The sequence below is a fragment of the Aspergillus undulatus genome (genome assembly GCF_047715775.1).
Source record: "Aspergillus undulatus strain CBS 261.88 unplaced genomic scaffold BDV17scaffold_16, whole genome shotgun sequence".
Taxonomy (NCBI): Eukaryota; Fungi; Ascomycota; class Eurotiomycetes; order Eurotiales; family Aspergillaceae; genus Aspergillus; species Aspergillus undulatus.
This window is the reverse complement of record NW_027396620.1, coordinates 52,668-70,776: the sequence shown is the minus strand read 5'-3', so window position 1 is coordinate 70,776 and position 18,109 is coordinate 52,668. Positions and strand designations below refer to the sequence as shown.

Below are 18,109 nucleotides of genomic sequence, written 5' to 3'. Positions count from 1 at the left end.
CTCTGCTTTGTTTCACCAAAGTGGCAGCCTCATTCTCCTGCTCTCACCCATTTTCTCTCATTAACCTCTTTTACCTTCTTTTCTTTGGATCTGTTCCTTGCAGTTATTCGATACTCTGATTCATATAACCAGAGTATTAAGTTGATCTTGCGCCGCTCGCATGCAGAATCGGCTCCGGCGCGGCATTCAACTATCAACATCAATGAGACCTTGAAGCCTCACCCTCTACGCCGGATCTCGGAGCTCCTCCATCAATCGTCCTCTCACTTACTTCGACTATTTCCAGGTCTTAGATGGCTTCTAGGAGGACAAGTGGCTCGCTGTTCTCAGCGTGGGCACTCTCATTGTTCTTTCTGCTTAGCCCCGTCGTAACCTTGGCTCAATCAGCAGCGGACTACTATGTGAAGTCACTACCTGGGGTCCCGCAGGGGCCCCAGTTGAAGATGCATGCCGGGTATGCATTCAATCCGTTATCATGTTCCGAGCACAACTAACTGTGTATCTCATTCCAGGCATATCGAGGTAGACCCGGAGCATAACGGACACCTTTTCTTCTGGCATTACCAGAACCGTCATATTGCGAATCGCCAACGGACAATAATCTGGCTAAACGGAGGACCCGGATGCAGCTCGATGGATGGCGCGCTGATGGAGGTTGGCCCGTTTCGTCTGAAGGACAATGCGACTCTGGAATACAATGAGGGTTCATGGGACGAATTCGCGAATCTTCTTTTTGTCGATCAACCTGTAGGGACTGGATTTAGCTACGCAAAAACCAACAGCTATCTCCATGAGCTAGATGTTATGGCCGAACAGTTTGTTACGTTCTTGGAGAAGTGGTTTGCCATTTTCCCGGAGTATGAGCGGGATGATGTATGCATATTAGCACCCGCCACTGATGGCCGTCCTTATGCTGACCGGTATCCTCACAGATCTATATTTCCGGCGAATCTTATGCAGGCCAGTATATTCCGTACATCGCGAAAGCCATTCAAGACCGAAACAAAAAGGTCAAAAATAGCAAAGCTCAGTGGAGTCTTCGCGGCCTTCTGATTGGCAATGGCTGGATATCGCCGATAGAGCAGTACCCAGCCTACTTAAGCTTCGCATACGAAGAAGGCCTTGTCGAGGAAGGTAGCAAGCTCGGGAAAGAACTCGAAGTTCTCCTCTCTGTCTGCAAGTCTAAAATGGAAAATGGACACCCAAAAGTGACCATAACGGCTTGTGAAGACATTATCAACAGATTACTTACAGCGACCACGGGCTCGGATAAGCAATGTCTCAACATGTACGACATTCGACTGCGCGACGGGTCTTGTGGCAATACCTGGCCGCCAGATTTGGCGGATATGAAGCCGTATTTGCGAACCCGCGAGGTGATTCAGGCTCTGAATATCAACCCAGAAAAGCAATCAGGATGGGATGAGTGTGACGGCAATGTCGGCAGCATGTTCCGACCACAGAAGTCTGAACCATCAGTTAATCTGCTTCCTGGATTGCTCGAATCAGGTGTTGAGATTCTCCTCTTCAGCGGTGATCAAGACCTGATCTGCAATCATCACGGGACCGAGCAACTCATTAGCAACATGAGATGGGCTGGTGGGACCGGCTTTGAGACCTCACCAGGCGTTTGGGCACCGCGACACGATTGGACATTTGAAGATGAACCCGCCGGATACTATCAACACGCGAGAAACTTGACTTATGTTCTTTTCTACAATGCCAGCCACATGGTTCCATTTGATCTTCCACGTCGCTCCCGTGACATGGTGGACCGTTTCATGAACGTGGATATTGCCAGCATTGGCGGTGCCCCGGCAGACTCTCGCATTGATGGCGAACCACTCCCTCAAACTTCTGTCGGCGGACACCCGAACAGCACAGTCGCCGAAGAGGAAGAACAACAGAAGATTAAGGAGACCGAGTGGCACGCGTACGCCAAATCCGGTGAAGCGGTTCTGGTCGTAGTCATCATCGGTGTCGTGGTCTGGGGCTTCTTCATCTGGCGCAGCCGCCAACGACACAGTGGATACCGCGGCATTTCCATCAAGTCCCCAAGCTCGACTTCTGTTCTGGGACGATTCACCAACAAACGCAGCAATGCGACAGATGTGGAAGCGGAAGCTCGTAACTTTGATGAGGCTGAATTGGATGACCTACATTCACCGGGCTTGGACCGAGAGAATTATGCTGTTGGAGACGACAGTGACGATGAAGACCACCAGAAGGGGCAGGGCCAACAACAAGCTCAACCTACCTCATCGCGAGCCGAGGGTAATATCTTGTAGCATAATCTTTCTCTTTTGGATATTTATAGTTTTCTTTACTTTTCTATATATAAACTCATGCTCGAGTTATATGGGCAAAAACGACCCAACTCCGACTGAATTGGAAATTGATGACTCAAAGCCGTCTTCTCGGTAACTATTAGGTGCTTTTGTTATATCCTCTATGAGTTCTTGGATCCGTATATATATTAACCTATGAGCGTGTCCATGTCCACACTTTGATACTTCCGTCATCAGCGGTGGTAATCAGCACTTCCTCCTCTTGACTCTCGTCCCGGCCCCTGTCAGCCCGTCTCGCCCACGAAACGTGGTTGATCTCATAGATATCATGTGCACCATCCACAACCGCAACGATATCCCATTCCGTAGGTGGGTGTGGCGCGGTGCTCCCACCAGCAGTGGTTATAGCATCAGTAGCATCAGTGTCCATGGGCTGAGGTTCAGTCTGGGACGTAGCCTCGAGCCGCTCCTGGTAGACGACAATGCGTCCATCAGCACCGACAGAGGCCAACAAGCCCGTTCTTCGGCTCCAAGCAACTGCATATATGGAGAGCTCGTGCGCATGAGGGAGAATAGCGTCCACTTCCCAGGTCTCGCCCAGGCCAGTTGGTCGGATGATGCTCGGTACTGCGCCAGCTCCAGGAACGCTCCCCTGTGCCTTCGGTTGCCGTCGCCAAATACGAACAGACCGATCGTGTGAGCAAGATACAAGACGGGGTCCCGAGAGAGCATGCCACTGCTTCCACTCTTCTTGCAATCCGGATCCATTCTCCGAGTTTGAGGAGGGCACATTCTCAACATTCTCCCAATCGATACCCCAGACCGTCCCTTCATGACCCCTGATACAAGAAACCTGACCCCAATCGTCAATATCCTCCCGCCAAATCCGAATCGTATCATCGTAGCTCCCGCTAGCAAGACACTCTTCCGTTGGATGCCAAGAAACACACTTGACATCCCCCTCATGCTCCTGCATCACCGCGATGGTCTCAAAGTTGTTATCCCCGTCATCCAGGTCCTCCCAGATCCAAATCGATTTGTCACGCGAGCACGTGGCAAGAAGCATGCCGGAGGCAGACCACGAGACGGACTTGACTTCGCTGTCGTGCCCGTCGAGAAGGACCGCGAAGCGCCACTCCTCGTCCTCGTCTTCCTGGTCGACATCGTCTTCATCTGCTTGTCCTCGGTGAATCCCTTCACCGTTCCCCTGTGCTGCAGCTATCGTTTCTCCGTAGTTATCCCATCGCCGCCAGATGCCCACGGTTGCGTCGAAGCTTCCTGTTGCGAGGACGCTCTCGCCGGAGACATTTGGCTTCCAGGCACAGGTGCGGACGCTTCGTTTATGGCCGCCGGAGATGGTGGATAGGAGGCGAAAGTTGGTTAGTGAGTAGACGCGGACTGTCTTGTCGGAGCTGCAGGTTGCGACGAGCGGGAGGGTGGGGTGTGGTGCTGTCAGCCATGTGCGCTCGAGAGAGGGCGGGGTTAAGTCGGAGAGGAGGGAGAGAACGGAGAGCGAGAGCTTCGGTGGGGTTTCGACAGTATTAGGCGCCATCGTGGGTGATAAATTGTGGTCAGGATTCGAGGTGCGAGACAGTTTGCATAGAGTGTTGGTCTCGGAGCTGGAACGAATGGCATGGCGGAGAGCACGTTGGGCTCGGTGGGGTAGCTGCTGATAGAAGTCATGAAATAATATACGGACTAGACCAGCGTATAACAGCACATCTCACTATTATATGTAGATGCATTCTGGTGCGAGACTAGTCAGCAATAATCACTGGCAACTACTGTCTAATTACATATAAACCATACCGAGTGAACTCAGAAATGCGTCCAAGGCAATATTCAAAATGCAAAAAAGGCAACTAACTTCCTCCTACGCCACAGGACTCATGGGCTATTCTCACCCAGGATCCGCTCATAAATCATTCCATGACAGAGCCAATCGACTTCACGCATTTTGGCTAGTTCCTCTGTCAATTGGCCGACTTGGTTCACGAACTCTGGCATTCCCGCCCCAGCTAGACTCTGACTGGCAGTACTTGTCGCTCGAACTCGTTCGCTTGCACTCGACGCACTGAGCCGGGAGAGTACATGCGCCCGCAAGCGGGAGAGGATGAGGCGTGTGACTGGATCTGTGAAGCTATTCGCGCCACTCCCGGCCAGATTAGAGGCCGTAGAACTCTCTGAGTCTGACAAGGATGGCGGCTCCTGTGCAGATTCCTCAGTATGGACTTCAACAGATGCCTGACTCGCCGTGAGAGAAGCCGCTGCACATGCTGTCGCGACCGGAGAGAGCACTCGCCTGATCGTGGCCGCTAGTTGAGTCCTGGCGGTGTGAGGCATAGGATGAGTAGACTCGAGGATCGATTGGATGCGATCAGGAGAAACATCGTTAAAATTCAAAGACAATATCCGATCAGCCTCGGCCTTCCACTGCGCGCGCGCATCGCGCTTTAGGAGGTTCTTGGCAGTAAGAAGTATTGAAGCCGTAGCCACTATCTTGAAAGCCTGGGCATGTAATGTGCTCAATCTCTGGCGATCCAGCTCCAGGGTTTCGGGAATCAGGTCGTCAGACACAGGTGCATTGCTGAAGACGAGATCCGTAAGGCCATGGGCATAGATCTTCGAGGCGGGCGGTTGGGGCTCTCCATGAATGCTCTCCGGATCGCGCTTCCGCATCTCATCGGCAATGATTTTGCGATGCGTACGCCAAAAACGTCGGCTTTTCCTTATACTCAGCGAACCATCTTGCAGACCTCTCTCGAACGTCCTTTGTTCATAACCCGGAGCCTCTTGAATGAGCTGGGGAGCAGCGACCTGAATCATGAAATTGGTATGATCAAGAGACAGAAGGTCAATAATACCCATAAGTCTCGCCAGGCGATCGATCACATCCCCTGACGAGTCTTCGGCAAAGGCACTGACCACAGGATCCCGGTAAGGTGCACAAAGCTTCGGAAGTATTGTGTTCATGAAATTGAAAAAGGCGTCGTAGGAAAAAGCTCCAGCCTTACACTGGCTTTCTATCAACTTGGGGTCAAGAACCTCACTGATCAACACATGGAGAGAGTTCCCGGGTCGGAGAGAGCGCAGTAAACGATCCTGTATCACAGTGGCCATTGCCACAATCCAATTTGTACCTGACCCAGCCTCCACATCTTGCCGCATCAGAGCGCACATGTGCTCCATAACCCGTTTGCGCGGCTCTGTGTACGACTTCTCTTCTATCTTGAACTCCTTGTTGACGAGAAGCTCGTGGACCAAAGCACGATTCTCAGGAAGGGCAGTGAGGATTTTGGTGAATCGTTCATGGGGAGATGAGCGCTGTTTCTCCAATTCCTGCAAGACTGCGCTGTCCACAATGTTGAAGCTTTCGCTGATTGGCGAAGCCACGCTCTCAGTAAGAGCTTCCGTATTTGTTGAGGCAGACGCAACTTCTGCTGACCGCGGAATTACCCGCTTGGAGGCCGACTTTTTCTTCTGCCGCTTGGCCTTCTTCAAGGCATCCCGGACCATCTGCATGGCTCTATCCGAGCCTGCAAGGCGCTTGAGTCGTGCAAGTAGGAGGATCTGATTCTGCCGGATGCCCTGACGGTAGTCATCTGCCACGCCCCCAGCCTGATCATCCTTCACTGTCTGCCAGATCAACTCCAGTTCAATGAACTGAGCTAGCATAATCTCAATTAGGACGCTAGAGTCATGTGTTTTCCATGCATGGAAGGCAGAGAAGAAGACATTGTACCCCTCACACAGAGTCTGAATCTCGGTAGAAATGGTCGCTGGAGAGCAACAGCCAGAAGAGAGAAGGGATGCCACCTGCTCGAAAGCGGTAAGAAGTTCCCGAGCTTTGGAAATCAGGTCTTGCTCTTGTTCACCATCACCACTCAATACTTCGGCAGGGTGCGTGACGATCAAATAGCTGCTGAGGAATGTGCGCACAGCGCCTCTGCCAACAAGAGTCCCGCTTTCCATGTCCTGCAAGCCGCACAGTCGAAGTACCCGAGCCGTCGTGGATAAAACCTTCTCCTCCGACAATAGCACACCAACATCTTCGAAAGTCATTTCGTGAATGCGCTCCGTTGTGATATTGAGATCAAGAAACTCTGCCATGACCAGTCTCGCATGATATGTCCTCCAAACCCGCTGAATTTTGCGCGACGCCGCGTCCTCGGTGAGATGCTTCATAGTCACGGCCTTTTTGTCTTCGGTGGTAGAACTGCTTGTGCGATGACGTCTAGGAGTTTGCTGGTATAGCAGCCGCCTCTTTTCCGCTTCCGCAAACTTCTCAGCCATTTCAATTCGAAGGCGGGCGTGTTCAGCAGCTTTCCTCTCGCGGTTGTCCTCGGCCTTTTTCTTCGCGCGCCTAACTTCCTCCTCACACTTGGCCGTAATTTTGGCCAGTAACCGTTCGCGAGCCTGTTGGGCGGCCAGTGCCCTCCCTTCTCTCTGAAGGTTCCGAGTAGCAGCTTTTGTCAAAGCGGCACGTAGTCTCACCTTTTCCGCGTGTAGCGCGCGGTCTGCAAGTCTTGCTTTCCGACTTTCAAGAATGGATGCCCGTCGGAGATGTTGCGCGATATGATCAGCAGCACCCGCTCCATGGGAAGCTGCGTTCGAGTGTTGCGAATGTAAGGAAGAGATCGAATTTCGTCGGGATGAAGCTGCGGTAGAGCGTCGAGCGAGGCTGGATTTCCGTGCAAAACGCGCTGCAAGATGCGCGGGGAGACTCAGTGAAAGGGGCGACTCATCGGACAGCATTTCTACATCCGGCTCACTGAGGGTTTCGGTCGCAACCGCAGCGCCAACATCAGGCAACTGGATTTCGATATCTGAATTGCGACGGATCATGATCTATGAGGACAAGGGTGGCGGGGTGTGTATATCTTCACGCAATCGGATAGTCGAGGGTTCAGGATGGGGTGATTATCGATAGCTAGAAGTAGCGCCAATGAGTCAACGAGTCAACGAAGCACTTATTCGGAATCTCGAAGGAATCAGGTTGCGCAACGGTAGGAATGAACGATTTCAGCCCGAAGGTTGCGTCACTAGCAATTGGTCTGGCGGAATACTCCTTAAAAGGAGCAAGACATGCTTATCGATGATTTGACGAGAACAAACCCCAAGCTGTAGAAAGATCCGTGCACCGTTTCAGAAATGAACGTAAAACCGAGGATGGAAGGAGATCCCAGGTGTAACTTAGGAGAAGGAATGACAAGGAGAGACAGAAGAGCTCTGAACAGGGTGACTTAAGGACAGTCAGAGTAAGAATACATTAATAAGTAGTAGATAAGAAGCCCAGTCATGCAGCATCGTCAGGGTCACTCGCCGCCTCCGCCGTCATTGTCAGAAGTAAGCCCGAAGAAGGCAATCGAAGCTGCCGCATCCGGGGTGCTTACCTAAGCATATCTACAGAACGCTATTGAAAACAGCCATCCCATGGATGAGTTCATAGTGAAGGTATTGTACTAGTACACTAAGGTGAATTGTACCTAGTCGTTGTGACTGGAGAATATGTTGCTGTACGGTCCAAGCAGCAGAGATGGTATGGTGTGAGAATCGGACGCATACACAAGCTAGTTCTCAAGATGAGACGGTGACAGGCTTTAAGTGCTATATATGCCCAGGCATTCGGGATCCTCAAGCCTTCTTGAGTTCTCGAGATCTCTTTGTTCCTGTTCCCATGTCATCAACCTCCCGTGGCTTCCCTGTAGAAGGATATGCTTCTGTTGGCACCAGCCGTAGCAAAACCCTCCGATTTTCCAACTTTTGGTAACCATGTCGCACTCCAGATGGCACTTTCAGTCTCCGAGTGTGTCGCCACACAGGTCCTTGTGTCAATTGACCAGACTTTGACCTTGCCATCAAAGGATCTTCAAAACTAGTTAATTCGTAGTCATCAGACATAGAAAGAAGAAACCCACCCACTCAAGAGATATTCTCCAGTGTCGCTCCAGGAGAGTGACAATATCCACGCAGCGTGACCTGAAAGACTGGCCACTTGCTCCCCGGAATTCGAATCATACAGCACAATAACCCGCGAGTCCCCAGCTGCAGCGAGGAACTTTCCACCTGGTGAAAATGCAACCGCCCGTACCGGCTTGACCAGACCTGCAAAATGTTAGCTGGAGCTACAATTTCAAGGTCCTTGAGTGGGCAACGCTTTGCGGCACCTACCTGACAGACTGAATGGCATGCGCCCGGTTTCTGTGCTGAAAATATAAACGCTGCCGTTCTCATGACCGCTGGCAATGAATCGACCGTCGGGTGACTGTAAGCACCGCATGAGCATTAAGAGTCCAGCAAGCAATTGGAAAATCTCACCAGGTCTATGCATGTTCCAAAACTGCCCTTCGTTTCATGATCTCGTATCTCTACTTCGTTTGCATGCAAGTCCCAGACTTTGATATGGCCATCCTGAGTGGTACCGGCTAAGTATTGGCCATCAGCAGACAATGCGATAGCCCAGAGACCAGCAAGCGCGACATCCTTTGACTTGGACCATGTCCCGTCAAGCGATTCCCAAATAACGACCTCGCCGCCGAAGCCAACACTGACTGCCTTTAAGCCCTTTGCGTCTGTCGCCACATGATGGCACCCGACTTTGTGGGCTTCAAGGGTCTGTACTAGGGGAAAGTCAGGATTGGTTGTCGAGTGGACCTGGAGAGCATTGGATCCGGACGCCGACAATATCTGAGTGTCGGTCACGGCCAGCGAGAAGATATCAGTGGGATGAGCTGTGGCCGTTCAGTAATAAGGATTATGATGCGGGGACCCAACTACTGGCTGGACTTACTATTATCTGCAGAACCGTAGGAGAGATACTGCTTCGACTGGTGACGATCCTGAGTTAGTATCTAGTCTACCAAATTGCTTAAATTTGTTAAAGCCTCACCATCCTTGAAAGTGGGGGAAAGCAGAAAGAAAGAAAAGGAAAGCTTTCGGGCGCCGTGCACCACGGTCTGTTCTGTTGGGCGCTTCTTGTTTGCGGTCGAAAGTTGTGGTGGGACGAGATGAGATCATCAGAGAGGCTATCGGTATCAGCATGCAAGCAGCAACCGTGCACCAGTACCGTCAATCATTATATCAACTCTACATGTCTACTGAATCACCCTAAAGCGAATCATTATTGAGACAACTAATGAATGCCGTATGATAACATTGTGCATGAGGCTTGAAGCAGCATACTATCAGGTGACTGGCCACCCAGCCTGTCACATGCCGAAACAAGCAGGCAGACTGGCACTACAAATAAGATAGCCTGATTCGATCGTTCCTGACTGCTTAGTTGGGCCTTAGCTCCCGTCTACTCAGATCGTTTTCCAAGCTTCCTTTCTCATCCATCTTGTTGGCCACGGTCTTCATGAGCGGGATCTTTCAGTCTTTCCTTTCGAAACCCGTCATCCAGAAGGCTCTCCGTCTGCCCCAGCAATCGAACCCTCGCCCCGTTCTCAACGATGACCCTCCGCAGCCCGAGTCTCAAGGCATAGGATATTTAGGAGATTACATTTGCAGCAATGGTGTTGGGCGATCTAGCATGTCGGGCCTAAACCAAGAAATACACACCGATGAGCATTCGGAAAGTATTGAATTCACCGGAGCTGGAAATGGAACCTTGACTGCGTCTTCTCCTCCAATCGACTCAACTGCCTCGTCCTCTCAATCTAGTGGTGGCTGCGACTCGGATATCACTGGACGTCATGGCGACCATACATCTTCACAGAATGCAAACAGTATCGGGGACACGAGCTTCGGAGATCCCTCCGCCACACCCCGGCAAGCACGACATGACCCTCAAATCAACTTAGACGATACCGAGGGAACTCGGGAGTCCCCAAATCAGAACATGGAGCTAGACGAAATAGGTGGCCGGTCTTTGCTTCCTGAGGACGACGGAATGGGCGCCCTGCGGAGACGAATCCATGCGATCCGAGATTTGGGGTACACTAGCCATGAACAAGCGCGCATGATCCACGATTTAATGACAGAGAAATACGCTTCATCCCAAGCTTTTTCGGGCAACCATCTTTCGCCGATTTCCTCCCCCACCCCCTCTTTCAGAACCCCCGAACAAGCAGACACTCCAAATCGGTGGAGTGGCCAGTCCTTCGATCATCCTTCCTTCTCGCCGGTCTCTACAGCTACCTCAGCCCTGCAAGATGTCATTCATAATTTGACCCCCGAAGATCTGAAGCCTACGTTTTACCCCAGGGTAGAGACAGAATTGCCTGCCGAAGATGCCGAGGATGCGGATGCCGAAGAATTGGACGGGCCTTGCCTAGGCTGCCCTCATTATAAAAGAAACGTCAAGCTCCAATGCTTTGATTGCAAAAAGTGGTACACTTGTCGATTTTGCCATGATGAGGTCGAAGACCATCATCTTGACCGGCCGAAGACAGAAAATATGCTATGTATGATATGTGGTCATGCTCAACCAGCTGCTCAATATTGTACGCGTTGTGGTGAGCTCGCGGCGCAGTATTACTGTGTCGCATGTAAGCTCTGGGACAACGATGCCAGCAAAAGCATCTACCACTGCAACGATTGTGGCATTTGCCGTATTGGTAAGGGTATAGGAAAGGACTTTTTCCACTGCAAGGTAAGGGCTAGCTCATGGGAGGCAGGCGACTGAGCAGTATTCCCGCTGACTATCCTGCAGACTTGCAGTGTCTGTCTTCCAGTCTCGATTGAAACAACACATAGGTGCATTGAACGCTCAACGCAGTGTGATTGTCCTATTTGCGGGGACTACATGTTCACTTCTCCTGAGACGGTGGTCTTCATGCGATGTGGACATAGCATCCACCAACGGTGTCTTTCCGAGTACTCAAAATCGTCATATCGCTGCCCGATTTGCAGCAAGACAATCAGAAATATGGAAGCGACGTTTCGAAATCTGGATAGAGCTATTGAGAGCCAGCCAATGCCCGTTGACTTCAAGGATACCAAGGCCATCATAACCTGCAATGATTGTGGAACTAAATCGGTGGTCAAGTACCATTGGCTAGGTCTCCGATGTGACATGTAAGTATTATAGGTGTTGCGAGCAAGGCAACAAACTGACTTATGGATTAGGTGTGAGTCATATAATACCACTCAGTTGAGTGTGCTTCAGGGAGATGAACTAGATCACTCGGAACCAAATTTCGCGGGCGAAAGCGTTCCGGCTTCTAGGTTAAGGTCATCCTCCCATGGCGGAGATGACTCGGTGTTGCCATCTTTAGCGCCACTGCAAATTGACCCCAGTTCGGCGCCAGGGGCAGGCGCGCATCCCCAGTTCAACTTATCTCGTTCCAACAACCCATCAGAACGGTTTCATTCCTATAACCTTACCCGTGGCCGGGCAGTCTCACCCGTGATCAGCAATTATTTCGGTATACCTCCAGACCGTCAATCGCAAAGTTCCACATCGGCGTCATTCTTTGGCAGCCGATTAAATCAAAGCGATGAGAATGATGGTGAGGGTGAGCTCAATATCTGGGGTACCAGATTCAAATATAGATATGGATTTCTCAGCAGGGTAACGGACCTAGCAGATGACGACGAGGAAGAAGAACTTTCTGACTCTAGCAACTCTGAGAAGGAAGATGATGAAGATGATGACGATGACGATGAAGAGGGCATAGATATATTCGGGCATCGATGATGCATCTAGAACTGCTGGTATCTAAGTCACATGAGGATGGCTGGACCCCAGATGAATACGAATAAAACGCACTGGCGTTAGCTGGCAGGCCCATCTATATACACCTTCATGCATGAGCGATATGAATTCAGGCGTTTGGGGTTAGATAACCTGGATCAAAACTTTGTGAGTGGAGCGGTGCATTGAGCTGGAGTTAGATATACACGGTGCATCGCAGTACATGAATAGGACAAATTCTCGGAATCTCCTTTAATCTCAAACTGTTCCCGATCCGCAACCCGTCATCACAGGAGTCAAGCATAACAGCCAACCGCAGATCATACATATGTGTATTATATAAACGATGCGGGTGATTCAAGAGGTTTCCTTTTAAACCAGTGGTACAGATTCTTGTTGTCCGCGGAAGTGTTCTAACTGCGCTCAGACGATCTCGAGTCACTGAACGGACTCTCTCCATCCAACATACTCCAAGCAATGGACCCGGCTCTATTCGGAGTTCACATCGGTGTCCTCTTCCAACAATCTTGTCTTGCCAGTGGGCCAACACAATTAGTAGTGACGAGTTGCCAGCAAACATGGCATCTATCCCGTAAGCTTTTCAATCTCAATTTTCACGACCGTTATTCTGACAAGTAGTGTGGAGCGGCGCTATAGAAAGAGACGAAGTTCAAGATCACTGTACGAGCTGGCCCAGGTCTCGCGGAACCAGAATGAGGGAGTACCTCTTACGCTCTTTTCATCCACCAAGTCGCGGAGTCAGCCCCTTGGCCATCATGCTATGGCTGGTGAGAAAAATTTCCAGGAAGCTGTAGTGTCTGTAGGCAGGCTGCCGTTCGTGACAGAGATTGTTTATTCGATACCCTGCTATCTCAAGCACGTTCCCAAGCTCTCATTGAAAAGCATCAGCGTTCGGTCGAAATGTTCACGGGCATCTCTGCGCAGATTGGGATTTCTTTGGTCGAATCCTAGTCCCCTGGCTCTGCAAAGCAATTAGAGTTGACTATAACTATAGAACTCGCGTGGATGCTGGAAAGCAAGCTTACGTTCGAAAATTCCCCTTCACACCAGGCTGGTCCCAATACTTGAGCATGAGCAAATTCTTGACGATTTTATGTTCTATACCAGATATATTGGCGGCACTGTCGAGAAAGGTCAATGTATTAGTGATTCGAACAGGATCGAAGTCCTGAGCCGGTGAGGAGCGAAACGATGAGCGCAGAGTCCGGACAAGCACATGGCGAGAGGGGGTTGAATAGTTGATGGCCTTGAGACCCTGGCGGTAAAGGTGACGGTAAGCCTGAACGATGGCTTGTCGACGCGCGGGAGCCGTGGCCATTGTTATGAGAGGCCGGCAAAGTTATAGAGAGTACTAACTACTTAGTCTATTGCTTTATGGTGAGGGAAAGCAAGAGGGAAATTGGTTCCTGGGAAAACGCGCTAACCCGATCAGACCGGACCAGCATGAACCTTCCGCGGGCCCAAGTTAGGCCGACATGGTAAGGTTGCTGCCCTTGCACCTCTCTCTCTCTTTCCCATTTCCAGCTCTCCATATCGTATTCAAACCGGTTTTCGCTTTCTACACTATTCCGTCATTTTTATCTGGACTGGGTCCTACTACCAAGACTAAATGGAAATCCAGGATCTTTCGCCGACTGCCCGGTGTTGATCTGGGCGCCGCTTTCTCCTCTCACGCCGCTCTATACACAGATGGTTCATTGACCGATCTATCTATTCCTTTGCTAATAAACCACAACTTGCCAGTTATCGGCTCGCCAAACTACCTTATTCTAATCCCGCATTCCATGCTTGCGACGACACCATGAGGTTGATAGCATGTCCGCATTAGTTCTTTGAGATATCGCTGTCGACAACATGACTCGAGTGACTCGAAGGTCTGCCTCGATTGTTGGCAGACGGAGCCCAATTTGGATCGCGAAACGAAAGGCGCGGAAGCATAAGGTTATACTGGAATCTGTTACCCAGGCGAAAAAGAAGCTTCGGAGTGTGGTATGTTATTGTCTTTCGCCGGCCACCTATCGGCCTCTCTAACGATCATGTCAGATATCTTTTGAAGCCAAAGCGCCCCCGGGCTATACTTTCATATCAGCAGGCGATCCTCATTTTACAACTACATGCAAAGAGCTTTGTCGGAAAGATGGGCTAAAGGTCTACGCAGTCTCTGTATGCCGACCTCCTTTGGTGTTCTCCACTTGTTCCATAGCACCCATTTTCTAACGTTCTTGTACAATCAACAGACAACTCCCCACCTGCATACCCACGGACTTTCTCAACATGTGCACCGGATAGGCTATCACTTTCCAAGTGCCGTTGTTGCAGACGTGTGCTCTGATCGAGGCCTCTATCTCACGGGGACGGGGAAGGCAGTGTCCTTCTTTAACATGAACAACGACGCCAGCAGCGGGTACACTGACTCGACATCGCAGATCACTATCAATACAGAAGCCAGAGATGTCCTCAAAGACCTTTTCCCCAACATTCCCGATAACGACCTCAATCAGATCATCAAAACTGCATTCCAGAAGGTGAAGCTTGTCGCGGCGCAGGTGAAATGGACTTGAATAGCTGCTGACTTGGCCTAGGGTCAACGCAAAGTAGGTACAGCAGTCGAGTTGCCCCTCGCCCGGCGAGCGCAGTTGGCAGTCGTCGCTCACATCCGGCACATCTACACGAATTACGACTGTCTTCTCAAAACTACTTCTTTCCATGAAGCAAGAGCTACAGTTGAACAGCCCACTCTCGCAAAGTTAGTGGAATGGAGGGGTGATGACGAAAATGGCAAAACTGTCCTTGAGGATGTATTTCGCGAAGTCATCGTGATATCTGATGACGACGATAGTGACATCGAGAGAGACTCATTGCCAATCCATGGCCGAGACACCAGTGTGGAGGTCATTTCTAGCAACCCGGTGATTGAGGAACTCCAGATGAGGCCGATCAATCACGACAAACGTCCTCCACCGAAATCACGAGTAGAGCTATATGAGGATGACGCCGCGCCAGGCTTTCGATTTGTTCCAGAATCTCCAAAGAAGACTAAGATTGACCGTCGCGGGTTTAGTAGGTATCAGGCTTGGGATCGTGCTATCAATAAATACAGAAACACAAGTGGTTCCAGTCATCGACCGCCTCAATATCTCGTGGGAAATCAGTCACAAGGAAAAGCTGATCAGCGGCCTATGGATTTCCATCACTCTTCGGTCAATCAGTCTCCCACACCTAACCAAAAAACAGTCACGGGCACCTTGAGCCGGCCTCCGTTTAACCCTGTGGCAGAACATCGTGTAAGTTCTGTGCCTTTGCCCCGCTCAATGTTTTCTCAGAGAAAGATTCGCTTGAGCAACTCAGCTGTGCTGACTCTGGACGAGCCTCTTCAACTGTATTCTCAGGCTGAGCTGTCGGACAAGAGAAGAGATACAATTGCCCCTCTGAACTCACTCAACCCCGTTTCACTGGAGAGGGCACCTCCACACGAGCCACTGAGACGTGACATGACAAATGGTCCTGTTTTTGTCAGCGGACCAAGAGAAAGCCATGACAGGAAAATGGACAACTTAAGGCCACTTACCCGGCCTGCGGATCACTTACACAGCAGGAGTGTGAATCAGCAGGATCGCGTGCTACCTTCCATCGAGAGTCCCCTTTCTGTGGAAATAAAACGCCCGGCTAGTGGCCACATGGAACACCTTGCAAAGAGGATGTCCGGAGCATTTACCTTTCGCTCAATAACACCTCACCCCCAAGCCTATCAGGCCAATTCAGACCTTGGTTTTTCTCGGGAATCTGCTCATGACCGCGCCTCTAAGAGACGGCGTATGGCTTATCCTGAACCCGTATCAACGGAGAGACCTCACCCTACAAATGGGCCTACTACTTTGAGTACTCACCCAGGAAACCCATATGGCACGGCCGGATCGGTGTCTATTCAGAATGGTATCCATTCCCCTAGGAATCACGTTGTGCCGACTGAGCCTATCCGTATTGCGGAACACGAGCCAGGCAGCGTTCCGGACTCGTCCATTCCTAGTACTCGCTCTGACCGTGAGCCCCAGATGCTCTCACCCCATGGACATATCAAAGCCTATGATGCACAACCATTTTCTCATAGTCGTTTTGTTGATCCCCAGGTCGCTCAAAACAGGTATCCAGGTCAGCCTCGCATGGTCTTCGACGCGGGATACACTGTCGCTACTGGCAATAGCCGTGACAGGATCCCTCAGCACCATTCCTTACATCCCACAGAGCGGCGAATGCCTCATAATGGTCATGTCCACGATGTCAAAGGAATGAGGACTGAAACGAGAGGACCTCCGCCTGACCCTGCTTGGTGGAGTAGAGACACTGTGTCTTACAAGCCAGCAGAGAAACACAAACTTTACGCCGACGGTTTTGTCCGTCCTGTTGATATTCGAGAACCTGGCCCCATGGAATACCCGTCGCTCCGTCGGCTTCCTTCCAGCCCTTTGCTGCAAACCCCGCCTCGGCCCTTCAATCCAGGCAATTTCCACGGTGCTCAGCATCGGTGTGTTCCGTCGGATAGCGTAGCATCAGGACCGTTTCGCGGTCGATTCCTGCCGGACTCTCCTGCTAAAGCCTCAGTTCAGCAATTTCCGGTGACCACCGAGCAAAACTTTAGGCGAGGAGACGAGAAATTGCTCAGGACGACGTCGCCCATCCGCCCGGAAGGGAGACAGCCAGACAATGCCCTAGCTTCACGGTATGGCCACAAAGAGGACCCCGTTCTCATAGAGATCTAACAATCTCTTGTCTCCTATACCGCCTCTCGTTTTGCAGTCTGCTACACAAGGGCCCATAAGAAGCAACCAAGCTTATTTCTTTTGATATAGGGCAACCCATGCATATTATCAACACGTCCCATATGAGAAGGACAGCGACCTCCGACCCGTGATCGAAGGGCAGGAGACGAACGGTACCGGCTACCTCAAGGTCGTACAGTTGTGATTGTGGATTAGAGTGTGCTTGGTATTGGTTTTTGAGCGTTGTTAGTTGTTCGTTGGACATTCTTTACCTATTGTATATGTTATGATACCCAGCATTGTGTGCATCGTCCTTGCGCTTGTCAGATTCAAGAAACCAACGTTTGCCTACCATACCACTTCATTTACCACACTAGTATATATATATATATATGGTCCTAGCTTGATCCTTGAGTGCAGTCAGGGTATGAAATAGAATTAGACCATGGGATTTGTTAAGAGACATGTTTTCGAACCGTATATCATCGAAAACGTTCCGTTGCCTGGCCTGCAGTTACATAGATGCCTCTTTCCTCCCTATCACGGGTAAGTATGTACACATAATTCACCCCTATCATTAGAACATATGTCCAAGCCGCCATAATCGCTAAAAGCTAGTCGCAATATAGTTCTTGACATCCATCAGGTTAGACCTCTTTGGCCTCTCCATCGGCCTCCCCAGTGTTCACCGTCTTCCCCGTCTTCTTGATTGTAGCAAGAACTGTCTCATATGGGACAGAGGCATCGGTGACAACGCTTGCAGTCTGCGAATCAAGGCTGACGTCGAAGGACTTGACGCCTATAAACATCATTTTGTCAGATCATTGGGTTGAGAAGGTAAATCCAGGTACACCCTCGGGAAACGACCGCCAAGGAGGGGCAGTGGAGGGGCAAGCTCACCGTCTAGTTTTTTGAGGACGCGCTCGACGGCACCGGAGCAGCCGCCGCAGCTCATGCTCACATTGAACTTGTATTGGTGCTCTTGGTTGGACATTTTTCTTGTGTAGGTATTGGTTTGTTTTTTGAGGGGAGAGTGTGTTGAGGTTGTTGATGGGTGTTTCGGGCTGAACAACGTGGTGGCCGAGTGGAGTGCGGAGACGGGAACAGATGGGATTAATGTCACACGGTGCTGCCCTGAAGGTCTGACGGCTATCTTTGTCTGACACGGGGGAATTTCTCAAGCTTACACACTAGGGACAGCTGACTGTTGTATTTATACCCTGGATTGCTTACAACCCCGGGGCCTTGGGAAGACGCATGAATGGCTCATAGAGCTTGATTATCGCCTCATCGGTTCGACAAGGGGCATATTATTGAGCTGTGGATAGAGATTTCTCATTGATGAATTTCTAAGATTACACAAGGCCAAGATGGGTGTCGACACACACAGAGCTCTTACCCAAGAT

General features: G+C 50.7%; 8 protein-coding genes across 8 annotated transcripts; 3 read left to right on the top strand and 5 right to left on the bottom strand.

The window, feature by feature from the left end:
- The first annotated feature begins 28 nt into the window (after nt 1-28).
- kexA (serine-type carboxypeptidase kexA) lies at nt 29-2,399 on the top strand. Its single transcript, XM_073757457.1, has 3 exons — nt 29-454; nt 513-873; nt 933-2,399. The coding sequence occupies exons 1-3, from the start codon at nt 294-296 to the stop codon at nt 2,286-2,288; spliced, it is 1,878 nt and encodes a 625-aa protein (XP_073616877.1). The 5' UTR covers nt 29-293; the 3' UTR covers nt 2,289-2,399.
- cia1 (iron-sulfur cluster assembly protein CIA1) lies at nt 2,385-4,069 on the bottom strand. The gene has a single exon (XM_073764591.1). The coding sequence runs from the start codon at nt 3,838-3,840 to the stop codon at nt 2,482-2,484; it is 1,359 nt and encodes a 452-aa protein (XP_073616876.1). The 5' UTR covers nt 3,841-4,069; the 3' UTR covers nt 2,385-2,481.
- Nucleotide 4,070: 1 nt separating this feature from the next.
- On the bottom strand, nt 4,071-7,770 carry BDV17DRAFT_47242 (IQ calmodulin-binding motif domain protein). The gene has a single exon (XM_073764590.1). It carries the CDS (start codon nt 7,131-7,133, stop codon nt 4,176-4,178), a length of 2,958 nt encoding a protein of 985 aa, XP_073616875.1. The 5' UTR covers nt 7,134-7,770; the 3' UTR covers nt 4,071-4,175.
- A 1-nt stretch (nt 7,771) lies between these two features.
- Nucleotides 7,772-9,412, bottom strand: BDV17DRAFT_47241 (SKI complex subunit WD repeat protein SKI8). The gene is made up of 6 exons (XM_073764589.1): nt 9,178-9,412; nt 9,079-9,115; nt 8,607-9,019; nt 8,460-8,553; nt 8,207-8,393; nt 7,772-8,155 (listed from the first exon to the last, which is right to left on the bottom strand). The coding sequence occupies exons 1-6, from the start codon at nt 9,178-9,180 to the stop codon at nt 7,972-7,974; spliced, it is 918 nt and encodes a 305-aa protein (XP_073616874.1). The 5' UTR covers nt 9,181-9,412; the 3' UTR covers nt 7,772-7,971.
- A 233-nt stretch (nt 9,413-9,645) lies between these two features.
- On the top strand, nt 9,646-12,362 carry BDV17DRAFT_297825 (RING finger and CHY zinc finger domain-containing protein; the record flags this gene model as incomplete). Its single annotated transcript, XM_073763567.1, has 3 exons — nt 9,646-10,881; nt 10,942-11,306; nt 11,358-12,362. The coding sequence occupies 3 exons, from the start codon at nt 9,646-9,648 to the stop codon at nt 11,926-11,928; spliced, it is 2,172 nt and encodes a 723-aa protein (XP_073616873.1). The 3' UTR covers nt 11,929-12,362.
- Nucleotides 12,363-12,792: 430 nt separating this feature from the next.
- On the bottom strand, nt 12,793-13,264 carry BDV17DRAFT_290025 (uncharacterized protein; the record flags this gene model as incomplete). The annotated part of the gene is made up of 2 exons (XM_073761806.1): nt 12,793-12,907; nt 12,972-13,264. The coding sequence occupies 2 exons, from the start codon at nt 13,262-13,264 to the stop codon at nt 12,793-12,795; spliced, it is 408 nt and encodes a 135-aa protein (XP_073616872.1).
- Nucleotides 13,265-13,678: 414 nt separating this feature from the next.
- On the top strand, nt 13,679-17,129 carry BDV17DRAFT_47189 (DUF2293 domain-containing protein). The gene is made up of 5 exons (XM_073764588.1): nt 13,679-13,935; nt 13,990-14,109; nt 14,184-14,471; nt 14,529-15,230; nt 15,315-17,129. The coding sequence occupies exons 1-5, from the start codon at nt 13,801-13,803 to the stop codon at nt 16,701-16,703; spliced, it is 2,634 nt and encodes an 877-aa protein (XP_073616871.1). The 5' UTR covers nt 13,679-13,800; the 3' UTR covers nt 16,704-17,129.
- A 221-nt stretch (nt 17,130-17,350) lies between these two features.
- Nucleotides 17,351-17,697, bottom strand: BDV17DRAFT_290023 (copper metallochaperone ATX1; the record flags this gene model as incomplete). The annotated part of the gene is made up of 2 exons (XM_073761805.1): nt 17,351-17,502; nt 17,604-17,697. The coding sequence occupies 2 exons, from the start codon at nt 17,695-17,697 to the stop codon at nt 17,351-17,353; spliced, it is 246 nt and encodes an 81-aa protein (XP_073616870.1).
- Nucleotides 17,698-18,109: the final 412 nt, after the last annotated feature.

What these genes read in the sequence shown, in the direction of transcription:
- cia1 (XM_073764591.1), bottom strand. Translation starts at nt 3,840, where the DNA reads ATGGCGCCTAATACTGTCGAAACCCCACCGAAGCTCTCGCTCTCCGTT.
- kexA (XM_073757457.1), top strand. Translation starts at nt 294, where the DNA reads ATGGCTTCTAGGAGGACAAGTGGCTCGCTGTTCTCAGCGTGGGCACTC. An exon ending in CAGTTGAAGATGCATGCCGG is followed by an intron (nt 455 to 512) that starts GTATGCATTCAA and finishes ATCTCATTCCAG; the next exon opens with GCATATCGAGGTAGACCCGG. An exon ending in CGGAGTATGAGCGGGATGAT is followed by an intron (nt 874 to 932) that starts GTATGCATATTA and finishes GTATCCTCACAG; the next exon opens with ATCTATATTTCCGGCGAATC.
- BDV17DRAFT_47241 (XM_073764589.1), bottom strand. An exon ending in CTACGGTTCTGCAGATAATA is followed by an intron (nt 9,020 to 9,078) that starts GTAAGTCCAGCC and finishes GAACGGCCACAG; the next exon opens with CTCATCCCACTGATATCTTC. An exon ending in CATGCCATTCAGTCTGTCAG is followed by an intron (nt 8,394 to 8,459) that starts GTAGGTGCCGCA and finishes AACATTTTGCAG; the next exon opens with GTCTGGTCAAGCCGGTACGG.
- BDV17DRAFT_47189 (XM_073764588.1), top strand. Translation starts at nt 13,801, where the DNA reads ATGACTCGAGTGACTCGAAGGTCTGCCTCGATTGTTGGCAGACGGAGC. An exon ending in AAAAGAAGCTTCGGAGTGTG is followed by an intron (nt 13,936 to 13,989) that starts GTATGTTATTGT and finishes CGATCATGTCAG; the next exon opens with ATATCTTTTGAAGCCAAAGC. An exon ending in ACCCTGTGGCAGAACATCGT is followed by an intron (nt 15,231 to 15,314) that starts GTAAGTTCTGTG and finishes ACTCTGGACGAG; the next exon opens with CCTCTTCAACTGTATTCTCA.
- BDV17DRAFT_47242 (XM_073764590.1), bottom strand. Translation starts at nt 7,133, where the DNA reads ATGATCCGTCGCAATTCAGATATCGAAATCCAGTTGCCTGATGTTGGC.